At 47.2% G+C, this 17,500-nt stretch overlaps 2 protein-coding genes and 2 long non-coding RNA genes across 18 annotated transcripts in view; 2 read left to right on the top strand and 2 right to left on the bottom strand.

Moving 5' to 3' along the window:
* The window catches only part of smim14 (small integral membrane protein 14), a 19,567-nt gene extending 16,849 nt beyond the window's left edge, over nt 1–2,718 (bottom strand). For 3 of the 9 annotated variants that reach the window (XR_008107713.1, XR_008107714.1, XM_052504891.1), the window contains exon 1: nt 2,425–2,708. The gene's annotated coding sequence lies outside the window, so the exon portion shown is untranslated. Of the gene's footprint in view, nt 1–2,424 lie in introns of all 9 variants that reach the window. The other 6 variants (XR_008107715.1, XM_052504895.1, XM_052504894.1 and 3 more) reach the window with 6 other exon arrangements.
* The window catches only part of LOC127920870 (ubiquitin-conjugating enzyme E2 K-like), a 22,463-nt gene continuing 5,419 nt past the window's right edge, over nt 457–17,500 (top strand). The window contains exons 1-7 of one of the 7 annotated variants that reach the window (XM_052504899.1): nt 796–1,231; nt 3,561–4,499; nt 4,579–4,901; nt 6,071–6,161; nt 6,420–6,481; nt 8,976–9,058; nt 10,248–10,347. In XM_052504899.1, coding sequence (XP_052360859.1) covers nt 4,839–4,901; nt 6,071–6,161; nt 6,420–6,481; nt 8,976–9,058; nt 10,248–10,347 — 399 coding nt within the window. In that variant the 5' untranslated portion in view covers nt 796–1,231; nt 3,561–4,499; nt 4,579–4,838. Of the gene's footprint in view, nt 1,232–3,560; nt 4,500–4,578; nt 4,902–6,070; nt 6,167–6,419; nt 6,482–8,975; nt 9,059–10,247; nt 10,348–10,943; nt 11,043–11,083; nt 11,170–11,823; nt 12,172–12,212; nt 12,444–13,593; nt 13,729–13,777; nt 13,985–17,500 lie in introns of those variants that run through there. The other 6 variants (XR_008107716.1, XR_008107718.1, XR_008107719.1 and 3 more) reach the window with 6 other exon arrangements.
* Nucleotides 8,568–8,828, top strand: LOC127920872 (uncharacterized). Its single transcript, XR_008107723.1, has 3 exons — nt 8,568–8,586; nt 8,655–8,688; nt 8,757–8,828. It is a non-coding gene; the product is annotated as an uncharacterized LOC127920872 (long non-coding RNA).
* LOC127920871 (uncharacterized) overlaps nt 17,346–17,500 on the bottom strand; it is a 1,247-nt gene continuing 1,092 nt past the window's right edge. Inside the window, exon 2 of the long non-coding RNA XR_008107722.1 lies at nt 17,346–17,386. This is a non-coding gene — a long non-coding RNA (uncharacterized LOC127920871). The remainder of the gene's footprint in view (nt 17,387–17,500) is intronic.

Below are 17,500 nucleotides of genomic sequence, written 5' to 3'. Positions count from 1 at the left end.
CTGTTAGCAAATGTTAGATGCTAAGCCTGTTAGCAAAATGTTAGATGCTTAGCCTGTTAGCAAAATGTTAGATGCTAAGCCTGTTAGCAAAATGTTAGATGCTTAGCCTGTTAGCAAAATGTTAGATGCTAAGCCTGTTAGCAAAATGTTAGATATGTAGCCTGTTAGCAAATGTTTGATGCTAAGCCTGTTAGCAAAATGTTAGATATGTAGCCTGTTAGCAAATGTTTGATGCTTAGCCTGTTAGCAAATGTTAGATGCTAAGCCTGTTAGCAAAATGTTAGATATGTAGCCTGTTAGCAAATGTTAGATACGTAGCCTGTTAGCAAATGTTAGATGCTTAGCCTGTTAGCAAAATGTTAGATGCTTAGCCTGTTAGCAAAATGTTAGATGCTTAGCCTGTTAGCAAAATGTTAGATACTTAGCCTGTTAGCAAAATGTTTGATGCTTAGCCTGTTAGCAAAATGTTAGATACGTAGCCTGTTAGCAAAATGTTAGATACGTAGCCTGTTAGCAAATGTTTGATGCTTAGCCTGTTAGCAAAATGTTAGATGCTTAGCCTGTTAGCAAAATGTTAGATGCTTAGCCTGTTAGCAAAATGTTAGATGCTTAGCCTGTTAGCAAAATGTTAGATACGTAGCCTGTTAGCAAAATGTTAGATACGTAGCCTGTTAGCAAAATGTTAGATGCTAAGCCTGTTAGCTAACGTCACTGTAGCCCTTGATCATGATTTTCAGTTCCATTACATACGAGTCATTGGACGAAAGCATCTTCTGTGGGGGCGGGGTTTGTTAAGAGCCCCGACTCTCGGTCTGAACATTAACAGGCATCGCTTGCTCTACAGGTTTTTGAAAGCATAAGGACCTTATCTTTCATATCGGCTAGAAATAATAAAAATATATATTTTAAAAGGCTACATTGATACACACTTTTATAGGGTTAGAGTTCCCACACGTCCGTATTTCCATGTCACAGCGCTTGGTAGAGGTTAAGAGAAAACAGACAGAAGACAGAGTGGACGACCTGATGAATTATCCGAGTCTCTGAACCTATGTCAACAAAAATACTATTTTTTTTAAATGTTGCATTTGTGAAATTATTTTGATGTGAAAGTTGAAAGGAGAGTTATGTTTCTAGAACCGTAGAGCAATCGATTCATGTCCAGATGGGAGTATTTAGCTGGTTTTGGCTTCCAGAGCCAAATCACCCTTTTAACAGAACATTGAAGCAGGTAAGTTAGGCCTCTTCAGTTGAATATTTTTTTTAAAACCTTTATTTAACAAGGCAAGTCAGTTAAGAACAAATTCGTATTTTCAATGACGGCCGGGGAACAGTGGGGTTAACTGCCTGTTCAGGGGCAGAACGACAGATTTATACCTTGTCAGCTCGGGGATTTGAACTTGCAACCTTTCGGTTACTAGTCCAACGCTCTAACCACTAGGCTACCCTGCCGCCCCAACTATAACTAGTTAGCAGCTAGTCTCTGGGCGAACACAAGTCCTCCTGTCTTGTATTATGGAACAATAATACCAACTAAAACAAACAGTGGCCTAAGATAACTGCATAAACCGGCAACATTATTTGACAAGTGGTTAGATGGGCGTTATGTATTTCAAAACGTTTGTTTCCTTTAATGTAGCTGTAAGCTAAGCGTTGATAGCAACTGGTTCACGCAGTACTAACAGTTAGTAAAAGGCTATAGTTGGCAAGCAAGATGGCAAACTTATTTTGTACCTATACATTCATAAAGTAATTTGCTTTGTAAGTTGGCCGATAAATTGAATTGAAACCAGAAGTCATGACTGCGGATAATTTGAAGTGAAGTTTTTTTTTTGTCGGGAGTTTTTACATGACATTTACAGGGAAGAGGCTGACTTGTCCGGTCCTCCATATTACGTCACACACCGCAATTCTCTTTTCCGGCATTGACTTCGGTTCTCTGATCCGTTTTATGTAAAAAAACTCGAAAAATATAGGTGCAACTTCTGTTGGTGCAGTCTAGCCTGGACCCAGATCTGTTGGTACCGTCTAGCCTGGACCCAGATCTGTTGGTACCGTCTAGCCTGGACCCAGATCTGTTGGTACCATCTAGCCTGGACCCAGATCTGTTGGTACCGTCTAGCCTGGACCCAGATCTGTTGGTACCGTCTAGCCTGGACCCAGATCTGTTGGTACCGTCTAGCCTGGACCCAGCTCTGTTGGTACCATCTAGCCTGGACCCAGATCTGTTGGTACCGTCTAGCCAAATAGAGGTGCAACTTCGCATTGGAGCTTTTGATGCATATTATATTCAAAACTTAATTCGTTAACGTGTGGATGCGTTTATGCTTTTACCTACCCTGTAGATTCAGTACTTTTACCCAGCGCTGCCGGTGCATTTGCGTTTTGCTTGTGTTATTGAAGGGACAGAGAGACGACACTTACCTGAACACACTGATCCAGACGCAGCTTTTAGAGTCCAGTGAATGTATGTTTCTTGTTGTTAATCGTTCCCGACGGTAGACACGTTATCAGAAAGCCACAGCTGGCCAAACTGTTTTCATCTGTACAAGTAGAAGATTTCCAGGGGCTCATTCATTATGCCAATTCTGTTGCAACACGTTCCATACACGGAGGCAAACGAAACGGGAGGGGACCTACCCGATACTGTCCAATAGAAACGGTGGTTTTAGTTGCAAAACGGGGAACTAATGATAAACACCCAAGCTCTGCCTGTCTGTGTTTTGATACAGTACGCGACAGCCACGTCACGGACATCACGCGAGATCTCCGAGTAGACAGGGAACTCGTGTTTTGCTCGTCACTAGTTACCACAGCCATAAAGTCATAATTAGCGCCTATTTCTACAATTGCTCTTTTTCAATTGTATTTTAAATCTTAATCAAATCTTATATTGTAAAGATGTATGAAAATAAATTATACCAAAATGCTATTTAAGGTTATGCATAAGGTTAGCAATTTTGACTTTGTGACTGTGGTAAAGTGGAAACGTTCGTTTTTTTTTTCTTCAACTCAGCGTTTCAACTGTCTCAGACATCCGATTGGTTTTAGATATCCAGCGGGATATCATTTCAGCCAATCAAAGTCAAGAGCGAGTTAAGATGCGATGACGTGCGGAAAGTAAACAAACCATACAATGCTCAATCAATCACCGAGTGACAGATGGAGTATATATATTTTTTATTTATTTTAATTTTACCTTTATTTAACCAGGCAAGTCAGTTAAGAACATATTCTTATTTTCAATGACGGCCTGGGAACAGTGGGTTAACTGCCTTGTTCAGGGGCAGAACGACAGATTTGTACCTTGTCAGCTCGGGGGTTTGAACTCGCAACCTTCCGGTTACTAGTCCAACACTCTAACAACTAGGCTACGCATATATTATGAAGAATACCAGTACATGTCAGGTGTACAACAAAATGAATATCTGCTGATTAAACTCAGTAACTCTTGCGTCATCTCTTTCCCCCTCAAAATGCCCCCCTGGAAAAGTCTGTTCATGTGACCTTCATGTTCAAGTGAATGATAAAACAAACTCTGTATTTTCTCTGAATTATAGAGTCCATCCGTGTTGACGGAAAAGGACAGAGATGTCTGGAGATGTGTCACACAGGCCCTGTCCCTGTTCAGCAGATCATAACAACAGAAGAAGATGCTGGAGATGTCAACTCCACGGGGATTTTACCCTCGACCAATAGGCAATCTATTATACCGGACACTGGTAGCAAAGACACACAGACAGACAGTGAGGATTAGTGACAATGTACCGTGTTGTGTGTCAGAGAGAGAATTTCCTAAACTGTGCGCAGCTACAATGTACCACTTGTGGTTTGCCACAGGCCCCAATATAACCTTCTTAGTCATGTTAAAGTTACATATGAATAGTGGTATTTAGAGTTTTACATATGATGAGAAAGTGATGTATTCACAGCATCCCATCATATCACATGACTCTAAACAGAGGAATACAGCAGTGCTTGACAACAACAGCAACAGCAACAACAACAACAACAACAACAACAACAACAACGTTCCTCTTTCTAGGTATTGCCACAAAACCAACCTTTCACAGACATAAACATGTTCTAGTAACGTTAGTTCTGTGGCAACAAAAAACAAACTGTGTTCATATTTCCAGACTCAGTTACTGACAAGAGAGAGTGCTGTGTTTTTGAAGAGGGGAAAGAAAGGAGAGTGAACGAAACAGAGGAGAGAGAGAGGGGGGGGTAGATAGATAGAGAGAGGTAGAGAGAAAGGGAGAGAGGTAGAGATATAGAGGTAGAGAGAGAGGGGTAGATAGAGAGAGAGAGGTAGAGAGAAAGGGAGAGAGAGGTAGAGAGAAAGAGAGAGAGGTAGAGATATAGAGGTAGAGAGAGAGGGGTAGATAGAGAGAGAGGTAGAGATATAGAGGTAGAGAGAGAGGGGTAGATAGAGAGAGAGGTAGAGATATAGAGGTAGAGAGAGAGGGGTAGATAGAGAGAGAGGTAGAGATATAGAGGTAGAGAGAGAGGGGTAGAGGGTAGAGAGGTAGAGAGAGAGAGAGAGGGGTAGATAGAGAGAGAGGTAGAGATATAGAGGTAGAGAGAGAGGGGTAGATAGAGAGAGAGGTAGAGATATAGAGGTAGAGAGAGAGGGGTAGATAGAGAGAGAGAGGTAGAGAGAAAGGGATAGAGAGGTAGAGATATAGAGAGGGATAGAGAGGTAGAGATATAGAGATATAGAGAGAGAGGAGGACTGGAGAGTGTAAACAGAAGATATCCACACAGCAACGGGAGTGGACCGAGGCCCGACCAGGTGTAACAATCCCGCGACTGGACGGAGGGCGACGGGCAGAGCCATGGCGAATATAGCGGTCCAGAGGATCAAACGGGAGTTCAAAGAAGTTCTGAAAAGCGAAGAGGTTTGATGACTATTTACCGGTTACTTATGGCAAATCGTTTTTTAAAATATTTTTTTACCCAGTTTAAATTAAAACTGTAGTTGTGTATGTTTTGCAAGTTGTCACGCAGAGAGGAACATGTCAGCTTGCGCGTTTATATCCAAGCTGCGTTTCTGATGCAGCGGAAAACAAGCGGAGGCCCTATCGACGGGAACTTTATCGGTGATTGTGCGACAACGTGCCCGCGGCGAAGTGAAAGGCTGTCGGCGGACACACACATCAGGAAATATCGCGGATGTTAGTTAGCCCAAAGGGGACAGGCCTGGGACAGATAACAAGACAAAAACCCCATACAAACAAACAAAACAAAACAAAAAACCCCTAACGCCAAAAATGTCGAGTGTCAACCCAAATAGTTGTCAAGATGCTAAAAAAATATATATATGTTTTTCCCCTCCCTGTGTTGACGTTTTTGTAGCTGACATTAGCTAACTAGCTGAAGGGAGAAACTTGTGTTGCTAGGTAACTAATACAGTTAGCCTGTTAGCTCGCCTGCTCGTTTGACAGCTGCCTTGGTGCACCTTCTCACTATGTAATAAGTGTCTTTCCTACGAAGACATGATTTATTTAGGACGTTTTTGGACCCTGTAGCTAGATAGCTAGACTGTCGTCAGTTCTTTCATATAGCACGTCATGAGAGACTGTTTTAGTTGTTTAGCTTGCTAAATTAAACTGTGGATCTCCCATGTCCTGTTTCAATGAGAACAAGGGAAGTATTGGGGCAGACAGTGGGCTACTGCTATAACTGTGTTGATGGGCTCTGATGGACGGACTGTCAATGGAGAAGGGTCCTACGGAACCACAATCCCTCTTCATCCCTCTCCCACTCTCTTCCCCCTCTTCATCCCTCTTCCTCTCTCTTCATTTCCCTTCATCCCTCTCCCTCTCTCCCTCCACTCCTCTCTCCCCTCTTCATCCCTCTTCCTCTCTCTTCATTTCCCTTCATCCCTCTCCCTCTATCCCTCTACTCCTCTCTCCACCCCTCTCTCCTGACAGACTCTTCAGATCCCTGGATCTGGTAGATGAGAACCCCAGAGCTGCCCTCGCAGGACCACCAGACCGCCGTCTGACACACCCTGCTCACTCACCATCCCTCTCCCCCTCTCTCCATCCCTCTCTTTCTCTGACAGACGAGTAAAAACCAGATCAAGGTGGATCTGGTAGATGAAAACTTCACAGAGCTGCGAGGAGAGATCGCAGGACCACCAGACACGCCGTACACACACCTGCTCACTCACACACACACACCTGCTCACACACACACACACACACACACCTGCTCACACACACACACACACACACACACACACACACACACACACACACACACACACACACACACACACACACACACACACACACACACACACACACACACACACACACACACACACACACACACACACACACACACACACACACACACACACACACCTGCTCACACACTCACTCATATATGCACGTTTTTTTCTCCTTTCTAAGGTGGCAGATTTCAACTGGAAATCAAAATCCCAGAAACGTATCCCTTTAACCCTCCCAAGGTAAGAATCACATCCCTTTAATAACCCTCCCAAGGTAAGAACCACATCCCTTTAATAACCCTCCCAAGGTAAGAAACACATCCCTTTAATAATCCTCCCAAGGTAAGAAACACATCCCTTTAATAACCCTCCCAAGGTAAGAAACACATCCCTTTAATAATCCTCCCAAGGTAAGAAACACATCCCTTTAATAACCCTCCCAAGGTAAGAAACACATCCCTTTAATAACCCTCCCAGGTAAGAAACATCCCTTTAATTACCCTCCCAAGGTAAGAACCACATCCCTTTAATAACCCTCCCTAGGTAAGAAACACATCCTTTAATAACCCTCCCAAGGTAAGAAACACATCCCTTTAATAACCCTCCCAAGGTAAGAAACACATCCCTTTAATAACCCTCCCAAGGTAAGAAACACATCCCTTTAATAACCCTCCCAAGGTAAGAAACACATCCCTTTAATAATCCTCCTCCCTAGGTAAGAAACACATCCCTTTAATAACCCATCCCAACCCTCCCTAGGTAAGAAACACATCCCTTTAATAACCCTCCCAAGGTAAGAAACACATCCCTTTAATAACCCTCCCAAGGTAAGAAACACATCCCTTTAATAACCCTCCCAAGGTAAGAAACACATCCCTTTAATAACCCTCCCAAGGTAAGAAACACATCCCTTTAATAATCCTCCCAAGGTAAGAAACACATCCCTTTAATAATCCTCCCAAGGTAAGAAACACATCCCTTTAATAATCCTCCCAAGGTAAGAAACACATCCCTTTAATAATCCTCCCAAGGTAAGAAACACATCCCTTTAATAATCCTCCCAAGGTAAGAAACACATCCCTTTAATAACCCTCCCAAGGTAAGAAACACATCCCTTTAATAACCCTCCCAAGGTAAGAAACACATCCCTTTAATAACCCTCCCAAGGTAAGAAACACATCCCTTTAATAACCCTCCCAAGGTAAGAAACACATCCCTTTAATAACCCTCCCTAGGTAAGAAACACATCCCTTTAATAACCCTCCCAAGGTAAGAAACACATCCCTTTAATAACCCTCCCAAGGTAAGAAACACATCCCTTTAATAACCCTCCCAAGGTAAGAAACACATCCCTTTAATAACCCTCCTCACATCCCTTTAAGGTAAGAAACACATCCCTTTAATAACCCTCCCAAGGTAAGAAACACATCCCTTTAATAACCCTCCCAAGGTAAGAAACACATCCCTTTAATAATCCTCCCTCCCAGGTAAGAAACACATCCCTTTAATAACCTCCCTAGGTAAGAAACACATCCCTTTAATAACCTCCCAAGGTAAGAACCACATCCCTTTAATAACCCTCCCAAGGTAAGAAACACATCCCTTTAATAACCCTCCCAAGGTAAGAAACACATCCCTTTAATAACCCTCCCAAGGTAAGAAACACATCCCTTTAATAAAGAAACCCCTCCCTCCCAAGGTAAGAAACACATCCCTTTAATAACCCTCCCAAGGTAAGAAACACATCCCTTTAATAACCCTCCCAAGGTAAGAAACACATCCCTTTAATAACCTCCCAAGGTAAGAAACACATCCCTTTAATAAGGTAAGAAACTCCCAAGGTAAGAAACACATCCCTTTAATAATCCTCCCTAGGTAAGAAACACATCCCTTTAATAATCCTCCCTAGATAAGAAACACATCCCTTTAATAATCCTCCCAAGGTAAGAAACACATCCCTTTAATAACCCTCCCAAGGTAAGAAACACATCCCTTTAATAATCCTCCCAAGGTAAGAAACACATCCCTTTAATAACCCTCCCAAGGTAAGAAACACATCCCTTTAATAATCCTCCCAAGGTAAGAAACACATCCCTTTAATAATCCTCAAGGTAAGAAACACATCCCTTTAATAACCCTCCCAATAATCCTCCCAAGGTAAGAAACACATCCCTTTAATAATCCTCCCAAGGTAAGAAACACATCCCTTTAATAATCCTCCCAAGGTAAGAAACACATCCCTTTAATAATCCTCCATCCCTAATATAAGAAACACATCATCCCTCCCAAATCCCTTTAATAACCTCCCAAGGTAAGAAACACATCCCTTTAATAATCCTCCCTAGGTAAGAAACACATCCCTTTAATAACCCTCCCAAGGTAAGAAACACATCCCTTTAATAATCCTCCCAAGGTAAGAAACACATCCCTTTAATAATCCTCCCTAGGTAAGAAACACATCCCTTTAATAACCCTCCCTAGGTAAGAAACACATCCCTTTAATAATCCTCCCAAGGTAAGAAACACATCCCTTTAATAACCCTCCCAAGGTAAGAAACACATCCCTTTAATAACCCTCCCAAGGTAAGAAACACATCCCTTTAATAACCCTCCCAAGGTAAGAAACACATCCCTTTAATAATCATCCCTCTCCCTAGGTAAGAAACACATCCCTTTAAGAGTCACTATGATGGTACACTAATATCTGGTGTTTAACACCCCTCTCTCTCCCCAGGTGAGGTTCATCACTAAGATCTGGCACCCCAACATCAGCTCAGTAACAGGAGCCATCTGTCTGGACATCCTCAAAGACCAGTGGTGAGTCACACATAGTTACGCCCCTCCCCTCTCCCTATAACTCCTCCTCTCTCCCTACAACTCCTCTCTCCCTACAACTCCTCTCTCCCTACAACTCCTCTCTCCCTACAACCCCTCCTCTCTCCCTACAACCCCTCCTCTCTCCCTACAACCCCTCCTCTCTCCCTACAACTCCTCTCTCCCTACAACTCCTCTCTCCCTACAACTCCTCTCTCCCTACAACCCCTCTCTCCCTACACCTCCTCCCCTCTCCCCCTACAACTCCTCCTCTCTCCCTACAACTCCTCCTCTCTCCCTACAACTCCTCCTCTCTCCCTACAACTCCTCCTCTCTCCCTACAACTCATCCTCCCTACAACTCCTCCTCTATCCCTACAACTCCTCTCTCCCTACAACTTCTCCTCTCTATAACCCCTCCTCTCTCCCTACAACTCCTCCTCCCTATAACCCTTCCTCTCTCCCTACAACTCCTCCTCTCTCCCTACAACTCCTCTCTCCCTACAACTCCTCCTCCCTATAACCCTTCCTCTCTCCCTACAACACCTCCTCCCTATAACCCCTCCTCTCTCCCTACCGCCGTCCCCCAGGGCAGCACCTCCTCTCTCTAACCCCTCCTCTCTCCCTACAACTCCTCTCTATATGCCCTCTCTCCGTCCCCCAGGGCAGCACCTCCTCCTCCCCTCCTCTATAACCCTCCTCTCTCCGTCCCCAGGGCAGCACCACCTCCTCCCTCCTCTCTATACCCCTCCCCTCCACCTCTCTATAACCCCTCCTCTCTCCGTCTCCCAGGGCAGCACCTCCTCTCTCTAACCCCTCCTCTCTCTCCCAGGGCAGCACATCCTCTCTATAACCCTCCTCTCTCTGTCTCCCAGGGCAGCACCTCCTCTCTCTAACCCCTCCTCTCTCTAAGGGCCCATCCTCCCTCTCTCCGTCTCCCAGGGCAGCACATCCTCTCTCCCCCCCCTCCTCTCTCTACCCCTCCTCTCTCTGTCTCCCAGGGCAACACCTCCTCTCTATAACCCCTCCTCTCTCCGTCTCCCAGGGCAGCACCTCCTCTCTCTAACCCCTCCTCTCTCTGTCTCCCAGGGCAGCACATCCTCTCTATAACCCCTCCTCTCTCTGTCTCCCAGGGCAGCACCTCCTCTCTCTAACCCCTCCTCTCTCTAACCCCTCCTCTTCCTGTCTCCCAGGGCAGCAGCGATGACTCTGAGGACAGTACTGTTGTCCCTCCAGGCTCTTCTGGCTGCAGCTGAACCAGACGACCCCCAGGATGCAGTAGTGGCCAATCAGGTACCGGTGTGAATCTGTCTGTGTTCCTCCTCTCCAACCAGGTACCGGTGTGAATCTGTCTGTCTGTGTTCCTCCTCTCCAACCAGGTACCGATGTGAATCTGTCTGTCTGTGTTCCTCCTCTCCAACCAGGTACCGGTGTGAATCTGTCTGTGTTCTCCTCTCCAACCAGTACCGTTCCTCCTCTCCAACCAGGTACCGGTGTGAATCTGTCTGTCTGTGTTCCTCCTCTCCAACCAGGTACCGGTGAATGAATCTGTCTGTCTGTGTTCCTCCTCTCCAACCAGGTACCGGTGTGAATCTGTCTGTCTGTGTTCCTCCTCTCCAACCAGGTACCGGTGTGAATCTGTCTGTCTGTGTTCCTCCTCTCCAACCAGGTACCGGTGTGAATGTCTGAATCTGTCTGTCTGTGTTCCTCCTCTCCAACCAGGTACCAGTGTGAATCTGTCTGTGTTCCTCCTCTCCAACCAGGTACCGGTGTGAATCTGTCTGTCTGTGTTCCTCCTCTCCAACCAGGTACCGGTGTGAATCTGTCTGTCTGTGTTCCTCCTCTCCAACCAGGTACCGGTGTGAATCTGTCTGTCTGTGTTCCTCCTCTCCAACCAGGTACCGGTGTGAATCTGTCTGTCTGTGTTCCTCCTCTCCAACCAGGTACCGGTGTGAATCTGTCTGTCTGTGTTCCTCCTCTCCAACCAGGTACCGGTGTGAATCTGTCTGTGTTCCTCCTCTCCAACCAGGTACCGGTGTGAATCTGTCTGTCTGTGTTCCTCCTCTCCAACCAGGTACCGGTGTGAATCTGTCTGTGTTCCTCCTCTCCAACCAGGTACCAGTGTGAATCTGTCTGTCTGTGTTCCTCCTCTCCAACCAGGTACCGGTGTGAATCTGTCTGTCTGTGTTCCTCCTCTCCAACCAGGTACCGGTGTGAATCTGTCTGTGTTCCTCCTCTCCAACCAGGTACCGGTGTGAATCTGTCTGTCTGGTGTTGAATCTGTCTGTGTTCTCCTCTCCAACCAGGTACCGGTGAATGAACCAGGTCTGTGAATCTGTCTGTGTTCCTCCTCTCCAACCAGGTACCGGTGAATCTGAATCTGTCTGTCTGTGTTCCTCCTCTCCAACCAGGTACCGGTGTGAATCTGTCTGTCTGTGTTCCTCCTCTCCAACCAGGTACCGGTGTGAATCTGTCTGTCTGTGTTCCTCCTCTCCAACCAGGTACCGGTGTGAATCTGTCTGTGTGTTCTCCTCTCTCAACCAGGTACCGGTGTGAATCTGTCTGTCTGTGTTCCTCCTCTCCAACCAGGTACCGGTGTGAATCTGTCTGTCTGTGTTCCTCCTCTCCAACCAGGTACCGGTGTGAATCTGTCTGTCTGTGTTCCTCCTCTCCAACCAGGTACCAGTGTGAATCTGTCTGTCTGTGTTCCTCCTCTCCAACCAGGTACCGGTGTGAATCTGTCTGTCTGTGTTCCTCCTCTCCAACCAGGTACCGGTGTGAATCTGTCTGTGTTCCTCCTCTCCAACCAGGTACCGGTGTGAATCTGTCTGTGTTCCTCCTCTCCAACCAGGTACCGGTGTGAATCTGTCTGTCTGTGTTCCTCCTCTCCAACCAGGTACCGGTGTGAATCTGTCTGTCTGTGTTCCTCCTCTCCAACCAGGTACCGGTGTGAATCTGTCTGTCTGTGTTCCTCCTCTCCAACCAGGTACCAGTGTGAATCTGTCTGTCTGTGTTCCTCCTCTCCAACCAGGTACCGGTGTGAATCTGTCTGTCTGTGTTCCTCCTCTCCAACCAGGTACCGGTGTGAATCTGTCTGTGTTCCTCCTCTCCAACCAGGTACCGGTGTGAATCTGTCTGTCTGTGTCCTCTCCAACCAGGTACCGGTGTGAATCTGTCTGTCTGTGTTCCTCCTCTCCAACCAGGTACCGGTGTGAATCTGTCTGTCTGTGTTCCTCCTCTCCAACCAGGTACCGGTGTGAATCTGTCTGTCTGTGTTCCTCCTCTCCAACCAGGTACCGGTGTGAATCTGTCTGTCTGTGTTCCTCCTCTCCAACCAGGTACCGGTGTGAATCTGTCTGTCTGTGTTCCTCCTCTCCAACCAGGTACCTGTCTGTGTGAATCTGTCTGTGTTCCTCCTCTCCAACCAGGTACCGGTGTGAATCTGTCTGTCTGTGTTCCTCCTCTCCAACCAGGTACCGGTGTGAATCTGTCTGTCTGTGTTCCTCCTCCTCCAACCAGGTACCGGTGTGAATCTGTCTGTCTGTGTTCCTCCTCTCCAACCAGGTCCTCCTCCTCTCCAACCAGGTACCGGTGTGAATCTGTCTGTCTGTGTTCCTCCTCTCCAACCAGGTACCGGTGTGAATCTGTCTGTCTGTGTTCCTCCTCTCCAACCAGGTACCGGTGTGAATCTGTCTGTCTGTGTTCCTCCTCTCCAACCAGGTACCGGTGTGAATCTGTCTGTCTGTGTTCCTCCTCTCTCCAACCAGGTACCAGGTGTGAATCTGTCTGTCTGTGTTCCTCCTCTCCAACCAGGTACCGGTGTGAATCTGTCTGTCTGTGTTCCTCCTCTCCAACCAGGTACCGGTGTGAATCTGTCTGTCTGTGTTGAATCCTCCTCTCCAACCAGGTACCGGTGTGAATCTGTCTGTCTGTGTTCCTCCTCTCCAACCAGGTACCGGTGAATGAATCTGTGAATCTGTCTGTGTTCCTCCTCTCCAACCAGGTACCGGTGTGAATCTGTCTGTCTGTGTTCCTCCTCTCCAACCAGGTACCGGTGTGAATCTGTCTGTCTGTGTTCCTCCTCTCCAACCAGGTACCGGTGTGAATCTGTCTGTCTGTGTTCCTCCTCTCCAACCAGGTACCGGTGTGAATCTGTCTGTCTGTGTTCCTCCTCTCCAACCAGGTACCGGTGTGAATCTGTCTGTCTGTGTTCCTCCTCTCCAACCAGGTGTGAATCTGTCTGTCTGTGTTCCTCCTCTCCAACCAGGTACCGTGAATCTGTCTGTCTGTGTTCCTCCTCTCCAACCAGGTACCGGTGTGAATCTGTCTGTCTGTGTTCCTCCTCTCCAACCAGGTACCGGTGTGAATCTGTCTGTCTGTGTTCCCTCTCCAACCAGGTACCGGTGTGAATCTGTCTGTCTGTGTTCCTCCTCTCCAACCAGGTACCAGTGTGAATCTGTCTGTCTGTGTTCCTCCTCTCCAACCAGGTACCAGTGTGAATCTGTCTGTCTGTGTTCCTCCTCTCCAACCAGGTACCAGGTGTGAATCTGTCTGTCTGTGTTCCTCCTCTCCAACCAGGTACCGGTGTGAATCTGTCTGTCTGTGTTCCTCCTCTCCAACCAGGTACCGGTGTGAATCTGTCTGTCTGTGTTCCTCCTCTCCAACCAGGTACCGGTGTGAATCTGTCTGTCTGTGTTCCTCCTCTCCAGGTACCAGGTACCAGGTGTGAATCTGTCTGTCTGTGTTCCTCCTCTCCAACCAGGTACCGGTGTGAATCTGTCTGTGTTCCTCCTCTCCAACCAGGTACCGGTGTGAATCTGTCTGTCTGTGTTCCTCCTCTCCAACCAGGTACCGGTGTGAATCTGTCTGTCTGTGTTCCTCCTCTCCAACCAGGTACCGGTGTGAATCTGTCTGTGTTCCTCCTCTCCAACCAGTACCGTGAATCCTGTCTGTGTTCTCTCCAACCAGGTACCGGTGTGAATCTGTCTGTCTGTGTTCCTCCTCTCCAACCAGGTACCGGTGTGAATCTGTCTGTCTGTGTTCCTCCTCTCCAACCAGGTACCAGTGTGAATCTGTCTGTCTGTGTTCCTCCTCTCCAACCAGGTACCGGTGTGAATCTGTCTGTCTGTGTTCCTCCTCTCCAACCAGGTACCGGTGTGAATCTGTCTGTGTTCAACCAGGTACCGGTGTGAATCTGTCTGTGTTCCTCCTCTCCAACCAGGTACCGGTGTGAATCTGTCTGTCTGTGTTCCTCCTCTCCAACCAGGTACCGGTGTGAATCTGTCTGTGTTGTGAATCTGTCCTCCTCTCCAACCAGGTACCGGTGTGAATCTGTCTGTCTGTGTTCCTCCTCTCCAACCAGGTACCGGTGTGAATCTGTCTGTCTGTGTTCCTCCTCTCCAACCAGGTACCGGTGTGAATCTGTCTGTCTGTGTTCCTCCTCTCCAACCAGGTTCCGGTGTGAATCTGTCTGTCTGTGTTCTGTAAATGGGTTTCTCCTCCTCCAACCAGGTACCGTGTGAATCTGTTCTGTAAATGGGTTTCTCCTCCTCTCCAACCAGGTCGTTCTGTAAATGGGTTTCTGTCCTCCTCCATCCAACCAGTCGTTCTGTAAATGGGTTTCTCCTCCTCCTCCAGGTACCGGTGTGAATCGTCGTTCTGTAAATGGGTTTCTCCTCCTCCATGTCCAACCAGGTACTGTAAATGGGTTTCTCCTCCTCCACGTCGTTCTGTAAAGGTACCGGTGGGTTTCTCCTCCTCCATGTCGTTCTGTAAATGGGTTTCTCCTCCTCCAATCGTCGTTTCTGTAAATGGGTTTCTGTCCTCCTCCAACCAGGTACGTTCTGTAAATGGGTTTCCTCCTCCATGTGAATCGTTCTGTAAATGGGTTTCTCCTCCTCCATGTCGTTCTGTAAATGGGTTTCTCCTCCTCCAATCTGTTCTGTGTTCCTCCTCTCCAACCAGGTACCGGTTTCTGTCTGTCTGTGTTCCTCCTCTCCAACCAGGTCTGTAAATGGGTTTCCTCCTCCAACCAGGTACCGGTGTGAATCTGTTCTGTAAATGGGTTTCTCCTCCTCCCAACCAGGTACCGGTGTGTTCTGTAAATGGGTTTCTCCTCCAATCGTCGTTCTGTAAATGGGTTTCTCCTCCTCCCAGGTCCATGTCCTCCTCTGTAAATGGGTTTCCTCCTCCTCCAGGTACGTCGTTCTGTAAATGGGTTTCTCCTCCTCCATGTCGTTCTGTAAATGGGTTTCTCCTCCACCAGGTCGTTCTGTAAATGGGTTTCTCCTCCTCCATGTCGTTCTGTAAATGGGTTTCTCCTCCTCCATGTCGTTCTGTAAATGGGTTTCTCCTCCACCAGGTCCAATCTGTCTCTGTAAATGGGTTTCTCTGTCTCCTCGTCGTTCTGTAAATGGGTTTCTCCTCCTCCATGTCGTTTCTGTAAATGGGTTTCTCCTCCCATGTCGTTCTGTAAATGGGTTTCCTCCTCCTCCATGTCGTTCTGTAAATGGGTTTCCTCTCCTCCAACCAGGTACCTGTAAATGGGTTTCTCCTCTGTAAATGGGTTTCTCCTCCTCCACGTCGTTCTGTAAATGGGTTTCTCCTCCTCCACGTCGTTCTGTAAATGGGTTTCTCCTCCTCCATCGTCGTTCTGTAAATGGGTTTCTCCTCTCCATGTCGGTCTGTAAATGGGTTTCTCCTCCTCCACGTCGTTCTGTAAATGGGTTTCTCCTCCTCCATGTCGTTCTGTAAATGGGTTTCTCCTCCTCCAGGTCCACTGTAAATGGGTTTCTCCTCCTGTTTCTGTAAATGGGTTTCTCCTCCTCCATGTCGTTCTGTAAATGGGTTTCTCCTCCTCCACGTCGTTCTGTAAATGGGTTTCTCCTCCTCCTCCATGTCGTTCTGTAAATGGGTTTCTCCTCCTCCACGTCGTTCTGTAAATGGGTTTCTCCTCCACGTCGTTCTGTAAATGGGTTTCTCCTCCTCCACGTCGTTCTGTAAATGGGTTTCTCCTCCTCCACGTCGTTCTGTAAATGGGTTTCTCCTCCTCTCCTCCTCCATGTCGTTCTGTAAATGGGTTTCTCCTCCTCCATGTCGTTCTGTAAATGGGTTTCTCCTCCTCCATGTCGTTCTGTAAATGGGTTTCTCCTCCATGTCGTTCTGTAAATGGGTTTCTCCTCCTCCACGTCGTTCTGTAAATGGGTTTCTCCTCCACCACGTCGTTCTGTAAATGGGTTTCTCCTCCACGTCGTTCTGTAAATGGGTTTCTCCTCCACGTCGTTCTGTAAATGGGTTTCTCCTCCTCCACATCGTTCTGTAAATGGGTTTCTCCTCCTCCACGTCGTTCTGTAAATGGGTTTCTCCTCCTCCATGTCGTTCTGTAAATGGGTTTCTCCTCCTCCATGTCGTTCTGTAAATGGGTTTCTCCTCCTCCACGTCGTTCTGTAAATGGGTTTCTCCTCCTCCACGTCGTTCTGTAAATGGGTTTCTCCTCCTCCACGTCGTTCTGTAAATGGGTTTCTCCTCCTCCTCCATGTCGTTCTGTAAATGGGTTTCTCCTCCTCCACGTCGTTCTGTAAATGGGTTTCTCCTCCTCCATGTCGTTCTGTAAATGGGTTTCTCCTCCTCCACGTCGTTCTGTAAATGGGTTTCTCCTCCTCCTCCTCGTCGTTCTGTAAATGGGTTTCTCCTCCTCCATGTCGTTCTGTAAATGGGTTTCTCCTCCTCCTCCACGTCGTTCTGTAAATGGGTTTCTCCTCCTCCATGTCGTTCTGTAAATGGGTTTCTCCTCCATGTCGTTCTGTAAATGGGTTTCTCCTCCTCCATGTCGTTCTGTAAATGGGTTTCTCCTCCTCCACGTCGTTCTGTAAATGGGTTTCTCCTCCTCCACGTCGTTCTGTAAATGGGTTTCTCCTCCTCCACGTCGTTCTGTAAATGGGTTTCTCCTCCTCCTCGTCGTTCTGTAAATGGGTTTCTCCTCCTCCATGTCGTTCTGTAAATGGGTTTCTCCTCCATGTCGTTCTGTAAATGGGTTTCTCCTCCATGTCGTTCTGTAAATGGGTTTCTCCTCCTCCACGTCGTTCTGTAAATGGGTTTCTCCTCCATGTCGTTCTGTAAATGGGTTTCTCCTCCTCCACGTCGTTCTGTAAATGGGTTTCTCCTCCTCCTCATGTCGTTCTGTAAATGGGTTTCTCCTCCTCCACGTCGTTCTGTAAATGGGTTTCTCCTCCTCCACGTCGTTCTGTAAATGGGTTTCTCCTCCTCCATGTCGTTCTGTAAATGGGTTTCTCCTCCTCCTCCACGTCGTTCTGTAAATGGGTTTCTCCTCCTCCTCCATGTCGTTCTGTAAATGGGTTTCTCCTCCTCCATGTCGTTCTGTAAATGGGTTTCTCCTCCTCCATGTCGTTCTGTAAATGGGTTTCTCCTCCTCCACGTCGTTCTGTAA

This window comes from Oncorhynchus keta, unplaced genomic scaffold (genome assembly GCF_023373465.1).
Source record: "Oncorhynchus keta strain PuntledgeMale-10-30-2019 unplaced genomic scaffold, Oket_V2 Un_contig_2103_pilon_pilon, whole genome shotgun sequence".
Taxonomy (NCBI): Eukaryota; Metazoa; Chordata; class Actinopteri; order Salmoniformes; family Salmonidae; genus Oncorhynchus; species Oncorhynchus keta.
The sequence above is the reverse complement of the archived record's forward strand: the minus strand, read 5'-3'. Positions and strand labels throughout refer to the sequence as shown.